The sequence below is a fragment of the Phycodurus eques genome, chromosome 19 (assembly GCF_024500275.1).
Source record: "Phycodurus eques isolate BA_2022a chromosome 19, UOR_Pequ_1.1, whole genome shotgun sequence".
Taxonomy (NCBI): Eukaryota; Metazoa; Chordata; class Actinopteri; order Syngnathiformes; family Syngnathidae; genus Phycodurus; species Phycodurus eques.
In genome coordinates, this window is record NC_084543.1 from 11420270 (window position 1) to 11441890 (window position 21621).

At 40.6% G+C, this 21621-nt stretch overlaps 1 protein-coding gene across 1 annotated transcript in view; it reads left to right on the forward strand.

Moving 5' to 3' along the window:
- The first annotated feature begins 3032 nt into the window (after positions 1–3032).
- si:dkey-191m6.4 (rho GTPase-activating protein 22) overlaps positions 3033–21621 on the forward strand; it is a 28204-nt gene continuing 9615 nt past the window's right edge. The window contains 4 exon segments of the mRNA XM_061663897.1: positions 3033–3182; positions 12814–13013; positions 17040–17072; positions 17074–17128. Coding sequence (XP_061519881.1) covers positions 3140–3182; positions 12814–13013; positions 17040–17072; positions 17074–17128 — 331 coding nt within the window. The 5' untranslated portion in view covers positions 3033–3139.

Sequence of the window (21621 nt, forward strand, 5' to 3'; positions counted from 1 at the left end):
GTGCTGCAGAAAATGGATGGATGGATGCATGATATTTATAATACCACATGTATAATGTTATTCATAATAGTCAAAGTCTAAATTAGCTGTTGTCATAGAGCATTTTATATTTGTTGATAATATCTTGCAGTGATTTAGGTTTTTATTTTTATTTATACACCAGTAGAAGACAAAGTAACAATGATATGACATGATATAATCCTCTTAAATCATACCAATTAATTTGAATCATTTAGTCGCAATAACACAATTGTCACATATTAGGTTCTAAAAATTCAAAAAAGTGTGAAATTATTTTCTTTTTGGAGTACAATCTTTTGTAGGGGACGGAAGAGGTCCGCTCCAGCCATCGTGCCCAATCAATAACGCTAAGTCAACAGCCTGGCCTGCTTTAACACAGCCCCTCCCTGCTACGATGAAATTTTAATCATCCTGCGTTTTCAATATTTCAAAAGGTTCTCTCAAATTCAGTGATGTTATTTAGCTCCAGCGGGGAGCAGATAATGGACCGGCTTCTTGTTGTATTGTGGGTCAAGCGGGACAGCTGTTGCTCAGGATCACCTTGAGCTTTGGCAGTCTGAGAGGAAGCAGTTGTGTTGTCAGTGGAGATGGAGAGATTTGGAAAAAAAGAGAGTTTAAGCTTTCCGATTTAGCCCCACACTATTAGCAGGTTTTTTTTTGGTCCAGTTTTTTTTTAAATAATTATTTTTTTTCTCTCCAATGTTTCAAGTTGGGATAAAAACAACACTGGGTTGGGTTAGTAGAATCACAAACAGCTTTCAGTGCCACACCCTCGATGGGGTGGTCACACCGCTTTTACTTAGAAAAGCCACAGACTGGCATTAAAGGCTTTTTATTGTCCATTTTTCCTCATTTCAATACTGGTTTCTCATTGGCATTTTCCCACTTTTTACTCTTTCAGGTCACGTGACCCCTATCCTGCGTTCGATCTCATTTGATTTGGGTTTGATCGATGTGTGAGTGTACGTGTGTGTGTGTCTTAGCATGTGCTGCTTCATTTCAGCTGCTTGTTGGCTTTTGTGTGTGAGTGCATGTCTGTCACAAGAGGGCATACACACACACACATCCCTCCACCCTCTCGATGTCTCCTTCCCTCTGCTCTGTAATAAGAGCAGCTGTGGCCACTCTGATTCAATTGCAGTGCAGGACTTATGGCTATTATCCAGTGTCGACTGGAGCAGGAGGGAGACTGGCTGCTGCTGTGGCACAGCTGCGCCTACAACAACACGAGAAAACCAACTTGAGAGTCGTAAATTTAGACATCACACGGGAAAAAATCTCTTTTAAATTGTTGCGAAGCGGGTTCTTGCAATTGAACTCCAAAGAATGGGAGAATCTCCGAATGTTCTAAACTCCTGTTTCCTTCTCAGTGTAGTATTGAGCGGACCTTTGGTATCCTCTATACTGCACAGTGTTAATATAGCAGAGGTCTGCATGGAAGTTGTTGTTATTTTAGACCACAAAAATAGAACACCTCACCAGGGAGGCGTCCGGGAGGCATCCGAATCAGATGCCCCAGCCACCTCATCTGGCTCCTCTCAGTGCGGAGGAGCAGCGGCTCTACTCTGAGATCCTCCCGGATGACCGAGCTTCTCACCCTATCTCTAAGGGAGAGCCCGGACACCCTGCGGAGGAAACTCATTTCGGCCGCTTGTATCCGGGATCTCGTTCTTTCGGTCACGACCCACAGCTCGTGACCATAGGTGAGGGTAGGAACGAAGATCGACCGGTAAATCGAGAGCTTCGCCTTTCGGCTTAGCTCCTTCTTTACCACAACGGACCGATACAAAGTCCGCAACACTGCAGACGCTGCACCGATCCGTCTGTCGATCTCCCGTTCCATTCTTCCCTCACTCGTGAACAAGACCCCAAGATACTTGAACTCCTCCACTTGGGGCAGGATCTCATCCCCGACCTGGAGAGGGCATGCCACCCTTTTCCGACTGAGGACCAAGTTTTTTTAAATAATTTATCTTAGTCTATTTTTTTTCTTTATATATCACAAAATCCTGTCATTTAAAAAGGGGTGTGTAGACTTTGTATGTCCACTATATTCTGACTAGCCCCCAGATGTAATCAATGTGAAATACAATATTCCTGGTGGACCCCTTCAAAACTAATGTATGAGGCATTCTGATACCCGGCTACAACGTGACAACAAACTTCATTCCATTCCATTACTAAATAATTACAACCAAAACATTTTGCAGAACGCAAAACAAATGTTCAATTTGTTTTGCCTTTAGTGCCACAATCTGTTTAGTTGTATTTGTGTCAAATATAGACTGTAGCTCCAGGTGACAGGATGTTATCAGACCCTTTTGGAACTGTATTTTTCTCCACTGGCTTTTCGGAGTTGTGCCACTGGAATGCCTGGAGCAAGTAATTACCGACCTAGTGTAGCATCTGGGAATCCCGCACATGTGACTTTGAGTCGAATGGCAATGTCACGAAAACCAGAACAAGCCAGGATGGCATATTTTAGGGAAGTGGTTAAAATAGAGCTACGGCTTTACAGTAGAACGGAATTCTAGCAGGACAAAATTGACTTTTTAGAATAGCGAGAGCAAATGATAGAGAAGGAGGAAGAATTGGGTAGGGACGGGGGGTTAGTGATTATGAGGGGAGAGAAGCTTAAGAAGTCCTAATTAGGTGGAGGAGCAGGCGACACCTGCCAAACGACCCATCCCCCCCACCCCACTCAATTCCATTTCACTTTGAAATGACTCAAAGTTGCGGAAGATGCCGCTTGTGAAAATTGAACCTAAAATCAGGATTAAATGGGATATTGTCCTAGTCTCCATAAGGCTCCATCCACCCGGGGCGGATGCACCACTATGAATAATGCAGTGTGGAGGGGTGGATGCCACTGGGCGTGTGCTCGGAAAGAGAAAAAAAAAGAAAAAAAAAACTGCGAGGTAGTTCCTCCCCGTCTAGTCCCTCCCTCTTTTCTCGTTCCGTTCCCCTCCCTTGTGCTCCCAACCCCCAGCTGGCGGCCGCACTGCAGAAGGTCAGAGAGAGGAGAGGGAGAGGAAGACGAGGCTGAGGGAGAGACAGGCAGGGGTGGTGTGTGTCGGATGTACACGAACATGCTGAGAGGAGAGCATGCGGACAAGCCATGACAACCATGCTGAGTCCCAAGATCAGACAGACCAGAAGAGGTAGGGCGCTTTTTCCATTTACCTCATTTATTTGTTCAGTTTTCAAACATCATTATTTTTAATTAATAGTCTTTCATCCGTAGAAATGTTGCTTGATTGTGACTGACATGCAGTTTTACACATCTATAATACCCTTTCTCCATTCAAACCTGCTGCGTCACTTCTCCTCTACAATGATGTTTACAATGAAAAGGCACAAATGTACAGTTTAAATATTCAGTAACAACTGGACGATGCTGCCAGTGCAGAATCTGGTTGGAACCAATTACATCTCTAGTTTCATCACTGCTATGAGCCTACCCGTCAGCTGGTGCCACGCGCGTCTGTGTAGCCTTTAATGTCTGTGTGCTCGAAAAAGGATGCGTTAATAAACCCATGTGTGCATATGTGTCCAAGTCCACGTGTCCTTCCTTCCATCCTTACTCCAATTATTCATCTGGATGTGATTAAGATGTAATGAATAGCTCCTGATAATGGGAGTGGGATGCAGAAATCCTCTCATGGAGCTGCATAAAATTGCTCTTTAAGAGGATTCCATGTGCGTTAGCATATATTATCAGACAATAGGCATTGGTCATATGTGTTTTATGAATTGCCACATTAACTGCTTGGATCAGGCTTGATTGTGATTATATCTGTGTCACATTCTGGGTTTTTGTATCTGTCCCAAAAATCTAAATTCTTCAAGATTGAACTGGCACTCATCCTTGCCAAACTGCTGTTGAATCGTTAAAAGAGAAAATTGATGAAAACAAGCGATTGACAATGTGCATGATGGTAATTATCTTCACAGTTGAACTGTTTCCCAGCCTTTATTAAGCCATGCTACCCATTTTACATTTGTAAAATCTCACAGCAGACCACCAAATGAAATGTCACACAAAGTATAAACACTTAAATAAGGACGATCTTATTTCAATTTACTCAGAAATTTACTCAGTGTGAAATCTGCGCCTGTTGAATTGAACACAAAGCTGATATACTTCCAGGACACCATGACTTATTTTGTTGTATGAATGATAAACGGGTTTATAATACCTTCTGCCATCTAATGGAAGAGCATTTAATTGTTCTGCCTGTCATTCTACATCACTGGCATAGGTAGATGAACTAAGATATACTATTTTTGTAATTAATTAATAATGATTTTCGGACAAATTAAGCGGAATTGTATAATTTCCCATTGCACCACTGATGATCTCTCACGACACCTTGGGGGGAAATCACTGGTTTAGCAAAATCAGTGCTTTACTGCACTGACTCGTTGGTTGCATGGAATAAATGTGAGAAATGTGACAGAGAGAAATATTTTTAGGGGGGAAATATTTATAAATTCATGTAAATTGTGTGATATGTCTTGCAACCTCACATGCTTGAGTACCTATGAAAAACTGGCTGGCTCATCAGCATTCACTTAGCCAATAAAGTCATGTTTTGTGTATTGTCTCTATTAGCAGAATCGCAGAATTGTGTAAAACCTAAAGAAACCTAATATCCAGAATGTATTCTTGATTCATTGAAACCAATGTAAGTAATTATTTGGAGTACGTTTACCTGAGAGCATAACAGATGCTTGTAATCCTGGTGTTATCCCAAAATGCATTTAATACGTTACTCGATGTATATTTGTGTTGGAAATTTGAGTTTAAAATTTCTCCTTGTGTAAACAGCACAGATAGCAGGATTATACAAAAACAAAGCAAATTCCACTCAAATTTGTGTTGTATGTATCAAGGTAACACCCATTCATATTGGTGAAGACCTTGATTAATTTGCTGATCTAAGAGTTTATATGCACTTTTGATAACATTGTGGAATTTTCCAGCATTCTCCATAATTGGGGCTTCCATAATCGGTCCTTACCTTTGCAAGGATTGTAGTTCATTTTAGTCCAATTTTATTTCTCTCTCGTCAGTCAGTGGTATTAATATTCCTGTACTGCCAAATAGGCCAATTAAGAGGAAGCAAGTGCATCTTCCATCATAAACTCTACAAACCCTAAATGCCAGTTTGTAGCTTATACAGAAAATGCCGGATGTGTTCTGCTACGAAAAATGCAAATGCATTCTGGCTATATTTTACCTTTAGCTGACATCAGAGATTCTCTCAATGTTTTTATTGCCTGCATATCAGCTGCTTCCCTCTCCTACAACATCTTTACGGTATGCGTTACCATGGTTTTATGATCAAAGTCGTGTAAATGCGGCAACTCTTTGACATTCTGCCTTTCTGCATGAATAACAGATGGACCGACTGGCGCAATCCTAAATGGCAAACTCACGTATACATTTGAAGATAACGTGCATAGAAATGCACATACTGCTGCATCAGTTCCACTCCACTGCAGGTTCCACATGCAGGCACTAGATGATACGCCACACCCCTGCCGGTTGTCAGTGTGTGGATTTAAACACACAGTTGAACACACATATACACACGCAAGCCAGTTAAGTCATTTATCAACAGTGCTAGGCTAACTGAAAGTTCCGCACTGATGCACCTGTAACTCTGTCCACCATAAATCACCACTCAACGACTAGATTAATGGAATTAAATTCTTCCGGCATGCCTGAGCATCCTTGTATATGTGTGTGAAATGAAGTGCATGTATAGCTTGATGGTACGTGTCAGACATAGTCAAAACAGAGTGTCGCTTCAACTTGGATTAATGAGCGCTATGAAAGGAAGTAAGACTATGTGGAGTGATTTTTCTTTTTTCTGGAGTTGATGTGTATGGGAAGCTAGCATCAGGCGCGTCTTGTGCTTGAGTCACCATAGAGTTGTATGGAACATTCTGCAGTAGGAAAGGTCTTTCTCTTATTTTGGTTACCTTATTTAGTTCCATGATAGGAACAACTATATTTACTGTATGTGGTGTGCCTAATGTTATGGCCAGTGAATGGCATTTGGTTATCATTGAGATTTGTGTACCTTTAGTCTGATACTTGCTCCCACTTAAAATACCTCAGTTTCTGGTGATAGGAATGTACAGTAGGAGACGGAATCAGTGAGTTGATACATTATTATTTTGTTATTATTATTTTGTCAAGACTACTAATAATATACCAATATAGTGAGTCTGGAATAGAGAAAACATTTTAGAAAAACATTCTGATATCCAGTACAGTGCTCCCCCACACACTCGCTGTTTGGCATCCACAGATTCACTGTTTTTGATATTCTTTCTTTTTTTATATTTCTTTTTTTGGGGGGGAACCAGCCCCCAAGCCACTTACTGGCAGTTTATCCTCACTTATTCAAGAATTTCAAGAAAAGCGATACGATACACTAAACTACACCGCAAACTAGGAAATATCGGAGTATTGATTCCTGTATGTACAGGGCGGTACAAATGTCTTAAGGTATCACTGGTTTTTCTGTCAGCAGTCATTTTGACATCCTGTAGTAAAACAGTAAATAGTAGGTCAGATACAGGTTGCAGGGCTGCACGAAAAGATTTAATTTTTACAGGATGGTGCATGGACTAAAAAAAACAAAAAGATTTTGGTAAGGATCTGTATAAATTTCACTGTTTGTCAGGTTAAGTTGCTACTCCGTTATGGAATAACTGGGGGTGGGAATGATTGTCTGTCTCGCGATGGGCCCTCTGATTGACTGGTGACCAGTCCAGGGTAATGTCCACCTTTTGCCCAAAGTCACCTGGGATAGCACCAACTCTCTGTGACCCAAAGCAGCATAGGTGTCAAACTCAAGGCCCGGGGGACAGATCTGGCCCGTCACATCATTTTATGTGGCCCGCTGGAGCAAATCATGTTCATCACCTTCCATGATTCTTGCTAAAATTTGCACCTATATTTCAAATTGTCAGATGTAATAATGCTTATGTAAGCATTTTTTTGTTACCAATCCACTGTTTTTACAGTAACCGAACAACCAATTATCACAATTGCTTATCCATCAATTTGTGGTGTAGATGCAATAATATGAGGTGATTAACAATTTATATGGTTTCAAAGTCATAATGGCCCTGTGAGGGAAACCGTATCTACAACGTGGCCCAAGACAACAATGAGTTTGAGACCCCTGCTTAACAGGATAAAAGGATGGATGGATGGATGGATGGATAGAATCATTGTAGCAGCAATTATACCATCAACCCAACAGAATCTTAATGGCTCGCCACCCATCTTTTCACTATCTTCTATGAATGAGGAATTAGCATGCTAACAAACAGATGGGCACCCTGTGAACAACACCCCATGATTCATAATACATGTATCAGTATTAATTAACATTCTTTCCTGACAGACATGTGGATTGCTGTATTAATCCATTGAATGAAAAGTATTTTGAGAAGGGTAGGTATTTGGGGATGACTGTATGAAAGGCTTCCAGTATATGTCACGTCCATTTTGAGCTAATCAGATCCATTTTGGGATGTGTGCCACCTGCTGCTAAGACTTACTTATGCCTGAAAAGACCCATGGGGAAACTAATGTATAAAACATGATGGAAATGTATGCATGCAGGTACAATAGTTTGGGGTATAATAGTTTTTTGCTGTTTTTATACTCTTGACGTTTACAGCTTCTAAACATGAATGTCCCTTTTTGACTAGGACGTTTGACGTTACATTAGAGTCCTGTACATTAGTGTAGATTCTACCTTAAGAGTATAGAAACTAACTCCTCCTGGAAAAAAAATATATGCAAAACATTTTGATCTTAAAATTTGATTGAAATTTGATCAAATTGCAGTACAAAGAGCGCTTTAACGCTAAAGCTCCTACAGCCTTTTATAATTGAACATAATACTGCACAAGTGGCCACAGTGCAACTCCACCTAGCCAAGGAAGGTCTGAATCACCCTAAGCACAATGTTCAACTTGGAGCTTTGGCACACAAAAATAATAATAATAATAATAAATAAATCAGTGACTCAAGAGTGAATCACAGACCAGCATGTGTTACATTCACACACAGCTGACGTGTTAAACAGTGGAACGCTTTTATGTGAACACTGGCAAGGCAAAGAAGGATGGAAATGTATTAGGGATTGATCCAGAGGATTAAAAAAAAAAAAAAAAAAAAAGATATAGGAAGATATAAAAAGTAAAAAGCGTTCATTGATCAGTCCCTCATGTATGATCTTAAAACTAATTCTAAACGTATCATGTTGCAGAAGAAAATATAAACGGCTTAAGGAGAAACGCCCTGGTCTCAACAGTTTAATGATTGAGTCAATAGTAATTATATTGAGAGATGCATTTGGTCATTATATTTACTCAGAATGCAGGGAATGCACAGTGACCTGAAAGTTATTTCTAACTTTCCAAGTAAGCATCAATGTTGTCTATTTTATCTGTTCTCACAACACTACTGAGCTTTCCATCCATAGCTAAATGTCACCCTATCCCCCTCGAAGCTATATCTGCAGCCACTCGCATAACAAGCTATAACTCTGTGTTTTAAAGAGGTGTTGAGTTTTGCCTCAACAATCGTTCACATCATGACAGACAGGATGGATGTTGATTTAATATGACACCAGCTGCCATTCAGTCTGAGTGAGTTGATTCCACCTCAATCCTTATGTTATAGGTGTAATAATAATGAAGAGCAACTTTTACGCATTAACATGTACTGTGTATTCGATGCAAACAAAACTAAATAGAATGAATTCATTTAAAAATAGAAAAGAGTCAGAAGTAAAAAAAAAATGTTTTTCCCTCAAACTTTTGAGGTCATATACAATACACTTAATGTCATGTGTCTGCATGCTCTCAGTAGTAACAGAGCAACTTGTGATTTAGTTAAGAGCAGCACCGCAGGGAAGATAAGAAATTGACCGCGTCTAAGGAAGACTAATGGAGGGCTAAGCATCATAAATGTGAAATATGACAAGAGAACTTCAGTTAATCGATTACAACAGTATGGATGCAGTCATTCAGGAAAAATTAGAAACTCATTAAAAGATGACAAAGAGAAACTTGGTGTTGTCTCTCATCTGAAGTTGCTTATTGTCATGTTCCAACATTGTCTCGCAAGCTTTAAACGCTTCACCAAAGCCAGACTTCAGCTTGTGTTTTAGAGGCACAGACACATGCTACCAATGTGATTTAAATGGGCTTCAAAGGGATTACGGAGGAAATCAATTTAGGAACGAGCCTCCAGAAAGTGTTTAGAAATGGGCAGGTGCTTTATAAAGAGAAAGGACGGTAATTGGTTTTTAGATCAACTTTTAGGCAGGTTCAGTCAAACAATAAGCCCAAGATAGACGACCATGCTTTTGTGGATGTGATGTTCTGATAAAACTGCTTCTGTGATGTAGCTAATCATATCTGAGTTATGTGTAAGGCGCCTTATCTCCACACTTCAAGTAAAACCTTTCATCACATTTGACTAGCTCACAACGTCTTCTGATTCTTATGTCACCCACACTGTTTCCAATTTCATGTTAAATACAGCAGTAATTTATTCAAACTCATATTAATGAATACTCGTCCCTCGTAAAATTCACGTTTGACAAATGAAGAGCCACCACGTTGGTGTGGCTGTTGCTTTCATTGAGCTTTGGGGCACAAATGATTGTGCTCCACAAAGTCTGCCTAGCAACAAGTGTCCCTCAAAGGTGACAGACAATAGTTAATATTTTGTATCAGTTGTAAAGTTTTATAGTGAACGAATGATGTGGATTTACAACGCTGTCGTTGGTAGACGTGCGAAAAGTACTGAAGGAGTTTCATGTAAAAACACCTTGCAAAATGTTCAACCAGCTTATAAACTGCAATGACAAAGTTAGACAGCATAACTACAGTATATGGCAGTTGCCCTGAAGACCAAAGCAGAAAGAATAATGTACTCTGATGTCTCACGTCACCAAAAATACCACCACAATGGTATGATAATGCTAGTATGACACTTACACTAAACACCTCAGGGCCTGAAATGTCCACTAAGCAAATAATAAGGTGATCAAATGCCCCTGTTGAGTTTCCCACTTTTAATTGTGTGTTGGAGGTGAATCTTATGGAATATTTTAATGACCTGACCTTACACGAGAGAGGCAAATTTTAGAAAACACCTCAATAAGATGCAGCGCAGATCTACACTGTCTACGACGACCACATTTCTAGACATATTATTCAATGAATACCTTGATAACTGTGCGTATTACTGTATTTATAAAGGCAGCTCTTATATTAGATCTGTTACATCAGATCTGATTTATAACTGTGTAGTTTTTGAACAGTGACAGTTCAAACGCATCAAACACTTCCCGCTTTGTAGACGAGGTCAAAGAGTTACTAACTGATCTCTCGTTTATTTCAAAGTTTTTTTTTTATTTCTTCTTTTTTTAATTTATTATTATTTTTACCAAGAGAGCGAGCTCTATAAAACATTACGCTTCCAGCTATACGTGTGCTGGGAAGGGGGGGTAATTAAATAATGAGATTGAATTGATTTTCTTTTTCCGTTTCTCCATTCCCATATTCCTTCTACAAAATTTATCATATCTTTGCATGCGTGTGTGCGCACGCTCGCTGGGAGGACGTCTGCACAGTTGAGTAGTATAAATTATTCATGATCATTAAATTGCATAGCCTTGTTCATACCCCGCCATGAGTTCACACCTGTGTAATAAATCCATATGGCCGAGTTGGCATCCAAATGTCATTGTAACTGCTGACGCATGTATGACATTATATGCTTTTGTGATTTAAGTCCACTACGGGTGAACGCTGAGTGGTGGAAGAGTTGAACCCCCGCTCACCTCGTTGAAAGAAGCCTTTAAAAAGCGATAGTGAACTTGTTTCCAGGTAAGGACGATGTGTGTTATCTCAGTAGGGAAAAGCCTGACGTCACACTGAGACATGGCTGTACTGCCAGTCTCTTTGGTTTGAACCTGCCCTTGACTGAGCTCAGGTTTCACACATTTGTTGAGAATCATTAAGTCAGTCCGTCCCTTGTGGTCCTATTATCGAAACCCAAAGCCGTTTGCCTTGCTTTTGGCTTGTGGCAAGACAATAAGTCTATCCCATGGACCTTCCAAATGGAAGACAGGTGATGTGGTGAGGGGGGGTACAATCCCTGTTACCCCGGGCTACAGGAGTTTGTGTGTGTGTGTGTGTGTGTGTGTGTGTGTGCGCGCGCATGTGTACCCCATCACTGTCTCGACACTATTTGTGTTCTATTCTTATTTGCGCCCGCTGCCTCTGTATCTCATCTTGAGGTGTTCAAGCCCGGGGCTAAGGGTTGTGTGTTCTTGAGTGATGAGCAGCATACATGATGAAAGATAGCGCTATTGGATAAAAATGAAAAGAAGAAAAAAACATGGCATGTAGCCAAGACAGATGGAATAGTCTAATCTTTGCTAACTCAATTATTGACTCGTCTGTATTCAGTATGCGCCAATGGTGGGAAGTAACAAAGTATAAATATTTTGCTAACGTACTTAAATAGATTTTTCAGATGTCTGCACTTGAGTATTCTATTTACTTTCACGCCCCTACGTTTGAAAACAGAAAAACATGGGTTGTTACTTTTTTCCACCGCCACAGATGGGGACACAACGTGAGTACGGCGTAACAAGAGGCGGATGAGATCTTGAGGGATTGATTTAGATCTTGTGGCTTTATAAAATGGGGGGGGGGGGGGGGTGGGGGTACAGCAGTGACATGGAGGAACGAGAAGCCGTGAGCATTAACGACGACACCGCAACAGATACAACAACAAAAAACAAGATATTCCCCGTCTGCACGACGTTTTGTTGTTGTTGCTACAAGAATGATTCATGGCAAATGTGTTGTGTTCTCTGCCAGCCTAAATAAAAACACAAACTTCTGGCGTAAAACAATTCTCCGTCAAAAACATAGTGTTAGGGACACAGATAGTGAAAAACAGCAAGTAATTACACGCACCTCCCAAAAAAGGTTTATAATTGCCGATAGATGTCACAAGATGGCGGTACGAATTATGTCGAAATGAAACTCCTTAAAGCAATGCAATATATATCCTTGGCCCCAGATACCACAAGATGGCGACAAAGTAATACTGATATTGCTTTGGCCTGAGCATGTAAACAGCGAACTGGTGAGTTTGTCATTAAATAACAAAGAATATGTTAGGAGAGAAAAAAATCAACAACAACATGCAACATGTTTTGTTTCTTCTCGGTAGTGTTGTGTCATTCGCAAATGATTAATTAATATAAACAAATCTTTGATTCATTGCTTTCTCAGTTTCGTTTTAGCGTATGTGTAGCACTTAAGTAACGACACATCTCTCCCGAATGACCGCGTACTATGATCCGTGAACGCACCTTACCACGGTACCATAACGTGAGTGAATGTGAAGCTCGGGGCTGAATGACTAAGCGCTGAACGATTTGGTGAACGCATCTTTTGACTGAATTGTTTCAATGAATTGATTCTAGTGAGTCAGCACAATCACCAAATGATCAAAATGGTTAGTGTATATAATTGACAATTAAAAAAATAAATATATTTTTACTTTTGCACTTCAGAGTACTGTTTTTAATACATTAGTGGATCTTGTTAGTTGAGTCTTGTTACACAATTATCTGTATTTCTCTTGAAGTACAAAGTATGAGTACTTTTGCCACCTCTCGTATGCGCACACACTGAAAATACGAAAATGTATTTTTTGTGCAGCCAGGTCCAAGAGCATGGTGATGGGCGAGGTGACGCGGGGCTCCTGCCAGCCGGCCTCGCCCGGCCTCCACGAGGGAGCGCTGAAGGCCGGCTGGCTGAAGAAGCAGCGCAGCATCATGAAGAACTGGCAACTGAGGTGGTTCGTGCTACGCTCAGACCAGCTCGACTTCTACAAAGATGAAGAAGAAAGCAAACCACAGGTAATTACAAAGATGGATGCGTGGTGAAACTTATTTCTTTTAAACATGTCAGTTTGGAGAATAGACGACAGTCAAGTCCATGAAGCATTCTGATTAGGTAATTGGGATGGCGGATCACCAGATTTTTAAAATTACAATTATTTAGCAATATTTTATAACAACCAATATTTTACCGTAATACCCAGGATGTTGGAAATGTTACGGTCTCATAAAATGTTAACAAAAGTGCTAGTGACTGTGTGCTACTAGCTTAAAAAGTGAAATGTCAACATCTGTGCAAACTTAGTAAAATGTACATCCATCCATCCATCCATTTTCTGAGCCGCGTCTCCTCACTAGAGTCGCGGGCGTGCTGGAGCCTATCCCAGCTGTCATCGGGCAGGAGGCGGGGTACACCCTGAACTGGTTGCCAGCCAATCGCAGGGCACATGGGAACAAACAACCATTCGCACTCACAGTCATGCCTACGGGCAATTTAGAGTCTCCAATTCATGCATGTTTTTGGGATGTGGGAGGAAACCGGAGTGCCCGGAGAAAACCCACGCAGGCACGGGGAGAACATGCAAACTCCACACAGGCGGGGCCGGGGATTGAACCCGGGTCCTCAGAACTGTGAGGCTGACGCTCTAACCAGTCGGCCACCGTGCCGCCCTAAATATGAACATGAGCTAGAAAAAAAAAGTTGTATAGTATTATTTGTGATATTTGTATCACTACTTGCATAAGAATTTTGAATAGTCGCCTACTCTGTAATTATGTACTATAATTATTTAATTGGTTAGGATTAATTAACAATTTTGCCTGTGCTTTGGTTTCCAGTGATATCCAGTGTTAAAACTATCCCAAATTCTGCCTTTACAAAGAATAATGCTAAATTTTTCACATTTCACTTTCCCATTCCTATAACACTACAACTCTTTTCATGTAATATTCTGGCTTTATTCTCATAACCTAACACTCAGACTTTAATATTTTTTTCGTGTGATACAATTCAACATTTGTCATTTTGCACTAATTGGTGCCTTAAAATTATCAATCACCACCAAATATGGTGGCTTATGAATGAGTTTTTAAACACTGATAACTGATTACTTAAGATACTCGCAGTTTAAGTGCTTACTGTATAGGACACTCAGTTGATTTCTTCCTCCATTACTGGAGCGACCTAAAAAATATTTGCAAGGAAAATGCTTAATTGAATCAATTTCCTTCTCAATTTAAGACACTTTTGTAGTTGTGTTCTGACTCATCTTTTCCCTCTTTAATAACCGCTTATAAGTAATGGAGTGGGTGTGTCGCTTCCTCGTATTTGGTGAGGATAACAGGTTAGCTGAATAGGTTGACGTCGGTCTAACAAGAGGGGATGATGTAATCCAACAATGGTAACAGACAGCAGGGCCATCTTCATCACACACGCATACACCATGTAAAACATAATAATCACCACTGAGTATTACTGACTGAAACCTTGACACTTGTATTGATTCCCCCCCCCCGCCATCCTCCCCCCGTCTTCACTCTGGATGACTGCGGTTTATTTAATCTAGGCCATCTGCCATCACTGTCTTTTCCCGCACACACACACACACACACACACACACACACACACACACAGACACACACACACGTATACACAAAACACACACGACATCCACATATAGGATGCCATCTTCAACTCATTGCAGTCTCTATTCTGTGGGGACCAAAGACAAAGACAGCCCTAAATCAAAGCTTGCCAATACTCATTCGTGCTATATTGATTTGCAAACCCTGAGGCATTCAGGTCTGTCACACAAGACTTAAATTGGCATACGCACGTATACTCAGAGAAATGAACACTCACACGTATACACAACATCCCCCTCTGAAGACAGGAAGTGTGAGAATGTGGATCCTGCCTTCGTACACTCTCTCATCCTCTAATCCACAGGTGTCAAACTCAAAGCCCGGGGGCCAAATCTGGCCCGCCAAGTCATTTTATGTGGCCCACGAAAGCAAATAATCTGTCAACTTTCATGATTCTTGCTCAAATTCTCATATGTAATAAATAGCATCGTTGAGATATTGCAAGCATTTTTTTGAACGATGTAATAAACAGCATCGTTGAGCTATTGCAAGCATTTTCTGAACTATAGTTGAACAAACTAGTATCTCTGACTTCTGAGTTCAAAACTAGGTATCCATCAATTTGTTGTGTGTATGTAATAATATTATGAGGTGACTAAACATTTATATGATTCCACAGTCAATGGCCCTCTGAGGGAATCCGTGACTACAATGTGGCCCGTGACAAAAAATGAATTTGACGCAACTGCTCTAATCGATGGGATATTTGAAACTGGGAGTGGTGTTTTGCGGGAGGAGGGGGAGACACAGGCATATTGCTACGATAGAAGTCCACCCTCTTACAAAGATGATAGAAAATACTGGAAGGAAAGGCAGGGCTGACAATAGATGCATAGCTTTTCCTCAACATTTCATCGCACGGAGAAAGCATATGGTGAAAATTAAGAAATGGACTTTAGTGAATGGACAAATAAAAGGATGACAACACACTTCTGGGTGCAAACTTACATATCAGGTTACATTTTATTAATGATTTTAATTGATCTAAATTTTAATAAAATTTAGTGTTTTGATAAGTGACCAACAGGAAGTATAATTGAAAGGATGTGGGAATCTGACCTCATTGCATTCCATCTGACAGGTCAATCCATTTTAAAGGGTTTTGTACTTTCCATAGGCAGTTATGCAACATCTTTTACTTACACAGGCAACCCCCAAACTAACGTTTCCATGATCTGAGCACTTGAAATTCCAATAGCTGTGGCGACCCCCAATGGCACAAGCCCACAATCACAACAAAGATACTGAAATTGAAACTTAGATTTTGATGAGGGTCTTGCCACTTATCATTTTCGTATCTGACTGTGTGAAATATTTCTCTTTGCAGTTCAGTAACTACAGTATGTTTATCAGATATTGTAGTGCATAATCTGTGTCCAACAATACACTGGCTACTTTGGCACAGCGAGAAAAAGATGTCTTTGACAGGAAAGTGAGAATCAATCTTCGGGGGCCCCGATTGGTTGTCACATCCAGAATGATGATGGGCATTTATAGAAAAGCCTGATTAAGATGGGTGTGTCTACTTTAGCTCGTTGGAGGTGTAACTCCACTGTCATGGTAACTGAACTCGGTTTTATTAAAAACCCAGAGTTTATGCAATTTTAAAAAAATGTGCCAAGGCGGGTTTCAGACAAATCTAGATGCACATAGTAAGTTTGCAGTTTTATTTGCAACATTAACCAGACATTGTAGTGTCGATTCATTCTGTAACAAGCAGCACAAAATGATACTTTTAACACCGGCTTGACACTGACTCTACTTTTCTGATGGCATGATTTGTGTACTCAGGTTACGTGTTGGCCTTTGTAAATCATTCATCCCCTGCTGCCTGTGTTGTTCTGAGCATAGAGCACCCGAGGGAACGTCCCCCCGCCCCCCCTACGCCCACCTCCCGAACCATCAATCCTCTGATTCCAACGCTTCCCTTGCGCTACAACCAGCCACAGCCCCAGCCTCTTCCATTTATTGCCATGGCTACAAATGTTGGCAATGGCCCGGCCCACTGGCTGAGGCGATTTGGCAGACTCGGCCGCCTGTTTGATGGAGGATGCCAGTCAACAGATTAACAGGGCCAACCTACAGACGCTGGCATCTATTCACAGCTCACTTGGTTTTAGTTGTCTGAGCTAAATGGGTATTGATCTTGATAATGTATTCTGATAATCTGTGTGGGTCCCTGCTCAATTACAAGGATATTGTTCTTATGATGACAAAGGATGTATTAGAAGGAGTTGGGGGCGTGAAAACTACGAATAATTGATTTCGTGTCCTGCAAAATGAAAATAAATGTAACAGAAACAGCTACATAATTATAGTTATATAACAAACTCGCAAAACGTTATATAGCAAACTCGAATTTCTTTTGTTGAAGCTCAGTGTTGTGTCTGTGCGTTTCAGGGCTGTATACCTCTGCAGGGATGCCAGGTGAACTGAGCTCACAGCCAACCCAGATGAACCAGGAAGACACCTTTTTGAGATTGTACCAGGTAAAATCTCTTGATGTCAACTGCAGGGGGCACTCTTTTCCCAGATTTCAGCTCAAGCGTTACAGTAACCTCCTAATGTCACACTTCATGATGCAATGCTAATAAAGGTTTGGCACCAGTATTATTAACTTTTCATGTAATTACGAAAAGACAAGACAAATGACGGTGTCTTCAACTTGTTCGTTTTGGGGTTTCATATGTCACACAAGCGGGTCAATACAGTGTCACTCAAAAGTGCAATCACTCGGATCATCATGAAAATGTAGCAAAAATAATAAAACTCTGAGGTCTTGTTATAAGACCAAACATTTCCCCATACAAGAACAATAAGAAGTCTCTTAAAATGTGTTTACTTCATTTTATACTATTGTTCTCATCTCAATAAATTGAAAACCATGTACATGGTTTTATTGTGCACAAGTTATGTGATAAAACGAGTTATTTTGATCTTGTATATTGTGAATTGTTACAAAAAAAGGATTTACACTTATGTTTCGTAAATTTCTTCATATTGAATATGTGACAGTGTAGTTGGATGTTGTCAAGCTTAAACATGTCCACTCTGTCATCGTGAAATATCAGTTGATATAATAACCTTTCAGAAATTCGAAATACATTTGTTAAACAGTGCACAGTCAGCTTGCTAACCGAAACACGTGCCAATTAAATGCTAACATTAGCCAAAAAAATGTCCACCCTGTTAGTGAGCTCACATATTTTGCTGTTTGCATGTTCATTGTTTGCTTGCAGTTAATTTATATATATATATATATATATATATATTTATTTATTTATTTGTTTAAAGTGTGTGAGCTTGACCAATATGCATTCCTAACACCATTAACATCCACTTAATACAATTAACATTAAGTTCAATGGAAAATCTCAAGTTTTTGGTGGGGTGAAATGTGTCGAGTATATTCTTGCTCCGTGTGCCACACTGCCCTCCAAGTAGTGTTTGCTTGGGGACCTCTCCTTGTGTTTATAGAGTGGGCGCGCAACTTGTGAGTGTCTTGTGTGTTTTGTTTATGGCCAGTCAACATTGCAGAAGGGTGTAAAGTCCAATTATTCTCTCAACACGGGAACACGGGCCACTAGAAAATGGTCGTGTGGAGTATGCTGCAAGTGCGCAAATCTGGAATCTCACCTGAAGCATTTCTATTGTTCTACTTGTTCAATGACAGTCACTTACAGACAAAATGAAATGAATAGTGTGGGCACTATATTTGCAAATGATATTATCATTCTTGTTTACTGTGTACAGTACTATACGGTCTGTGATAATGAGGAATGTCTCTTCCTGATATATTTGTCATTTCAGCTTGCAGTCAACGGTGACACAAGTCCTACATGAGTTACCAAAGCATATTTTTAAGTTTTGGATTCATAATCGTGGCTCTTTGCACTACAGTAAGGTAAAAACTAAGCCCAAGGGCTAAAGGTTTTTGGATATACTATAGCAATTTGTGATGAAGCGGTTATGAGACATTGTTTAATGGAGTATCACACCATCTGTGACTAATTTCATTTTTTTCCAAAATTGTTGTTATGCCAGGGTCTTAGTTTCCATCTTTCAAACTTCGGACAATTAAATAGTTTTAAACAGCCTCATTGAAAACAGATGTGTCTCGAGGTCACAGTTTGTCAAATATTTAATTATTGCAACATTTTCATAAAATCTTAAATCTTGCCCCAAATTGTACACATCAACAGAAAATATTGGTGTCAATTTGTTAGCCTCCTGGCGATACGTTATGATTTATGAAATTTGTGTAAGTTTGTTGTCCATTCTGTAGTTGTGTTTGTACAGTACATGCATTATGAGTTATGTGGGCAAGTGCTGTTATGACGTCCTTTAGGTATAGTTTTGCTACTTTTGCAATAACAATTATCACCAATGGCATGAATATAAAATGATGTCCTTAAGCCAGAGCAAATTCGCCACGGTTTCATCCATCCGCTGATGAAACAGTTTAATTATGTTAAGCAATAACATGTCGTACATACATTCATATATACATTCGGACATCCATACTGTATGTGAATGTATGGATGTCCGTTAGCTTTGCTCATATTAGTGTAATGCGCATTTACAAATCTGCAAATCTCAGAGGCAACACTGATAATGGATTACTGATATGAGGAGCAGAGGGGAAGTAACTGAACATTGTCTTGCAAAGGAGTGCCGCGACCGTGACATTTTACTCAGGTCTGTGTCTGTTTTTGTGTCCTTTGCATTTTTCTACCCATATGCTTTGTTTGCACCTTTCCAAGGTCACTCTCATTGGAAAGGTGTTTGTGAATAGTGACCTTACGTGGACTTAGAGGACGGTGAGATCTCTTCCTTTTCACACCATTCCTCCAAAATATACAGCAAATAATGTAATCATATTTTCAAATTATAGTTCATGTCTGGGGAAGCAATCCTGGAGGCATTTCAGCAAAACAGCAGCATTTTTTGTTTTTCCTCTGTTTGCATGCTTTGTCTGCAGCGAGCTGTGGAGCCAAACAAAGCCGATTCCTTAGTCATGTGCATAATTTGGAACTGAGCTTGTTTGTATCAAAGCCTGGAGGCATACTGGAAACTCGGGAATTACTGGAATTTTTTTCAATTTAATAACAGTTGACTCAGTGCAGAAAGTTCTGTTGGGATAGGGTGAAGCAGTAAAGCAAGCCATACACATACACGTAATACACACCTGACAGCACGACGACACACTACTTGACTGACTTAGTGGGTCTCAGCATAACCTATTTCGGATTCTTTGACCTTTATAACCTTTATCTGTATTTGTCGGCTATGGCGGTAACGCTGACTAAGGTTTTAAATGTTTACAGCTTCCCTATGAAATCCTTTTGGCCATCATATTATGTGCTGATTAGAAAACGTACTACCAACGAATGTTAAAGAAAAGTGTAACTACCCTTTGTAGATGGCAGCTGTAGGAAATGCATTACTACTCTGTACAGTATTTTTGTTGAGCTGTGGTTGTTTGTTCTCTTGGCCGAGTTGATATCTCCTCCGCATCAAAACCTTGGCAAGTTAGCAAGGCATTTAACCTCAAGATCCTCACAAAGCTAATAGTTGGACAGTAAACTTGACTTTGCACTTTTCCTCATGACACCCCTTAGCATTCAGTGCTATTCCGCTGAGGCCTGATGATGGCATGTGAGAATGTTACATAAAAAGTGTCCCTTATTGAACACACTTGTCTAATGCTCAGTTACTGTGTGTGTGTAGGAAAGTTTTTCCTTGTAGCTGTATGTGCCCTCACCTATCCGAGAGTAACTGTCATGGTTTGGGTTGTGTTTAGTTTTGTTCCATGTTTTCCTGTGTTCCGTGTTTGCCGTGTGCTCATTGGGTTGTTGTGTCCACCTGTTCTCGTCTACCTTGTGTCGACCAATCAGCTCTCTCGAGCCACTCGTGTCTTGTCCAGGTGTTCCTCGTTGTCTCGTCAATCTGTTTGTATTTAGTTTCCTAGTTTCGTTCAGTTCTTGTCGGTTCATTGGCGTTGTCACATGTCTTTGCAGTATGTCATTGTCAGGTGTCATTGTCTCAGTCTGTGCCATGTCATAGTCGCCAGTTGCCGCTCAGTTATTTCATCAGTCATGTCTTGTTTCTTGTTTTGGGTTTACTCAAGTGTTTCTTTGTTACTTTGTGTTTAGATTTTGGACTCTGTTAATTTAGCATTTAGACTTTTTCGTGATCCTTGTTTTCCATCGTTTTTTTGGGGGGAATTAAATATAATTTTTTTATATACTCCCGCTCTACTGCGTTGCCTCCCTGCTTCCCTGCACTCGGCTCCTCCATGTTTTTGCCTTGCCTTCCTCGCCTTCGACCAAACCCCACACGTGACATTGCACTCCAAATATAGGTTAGTGGGATAGTAAATACGTCACTGGAGATATTGCAAATGACTCGAATGTCAGAGCAGAGGAACCGAAAGTCTGTGCAGATTTTATCTCACATAAATTCATTGGCATTGTACTGTTTTCTTTCGTGCGCACACAAGTTTATTTGGCAAAGACTGGAGGACAACCCATCTTCCAGTTAGTGCGCACACAAGTGACACAGACAGAAAGAGAGAGAGGGCCTCGTCACACTCCTCCTTAGGGATTTACTTCTCCCCAGGGGGGCTTAGGGAAAGGACCTGCTGCCCACACTGCTCAATGGGAGAGACGAGAAGAAACCGGCCAATGAAAAGAGGGAATACACGGTTGTAGGAGTGGGACTCACTTGATGGATTCTGTTTATGTTTGGCACCGAACATGCCTCACTGCCAGCTTCTGGCCATCGGTGCTACCTGCGTAAAGCTCTGCTTCCAAGCGGAGGAGAAGGTGCTCCATGCTGCGGAGTTTAGGGCAGAGAGAGCCCCCGAGCCAGTAGCAGCTCCGGTCTGATCTCTTCGGCCATGACATGGGGCCGGTCTGCTGCAAGCCGGACACATTGAAGAAGCAACATCTCCAAGGTAACAAGAAACAGATGCTGGAGC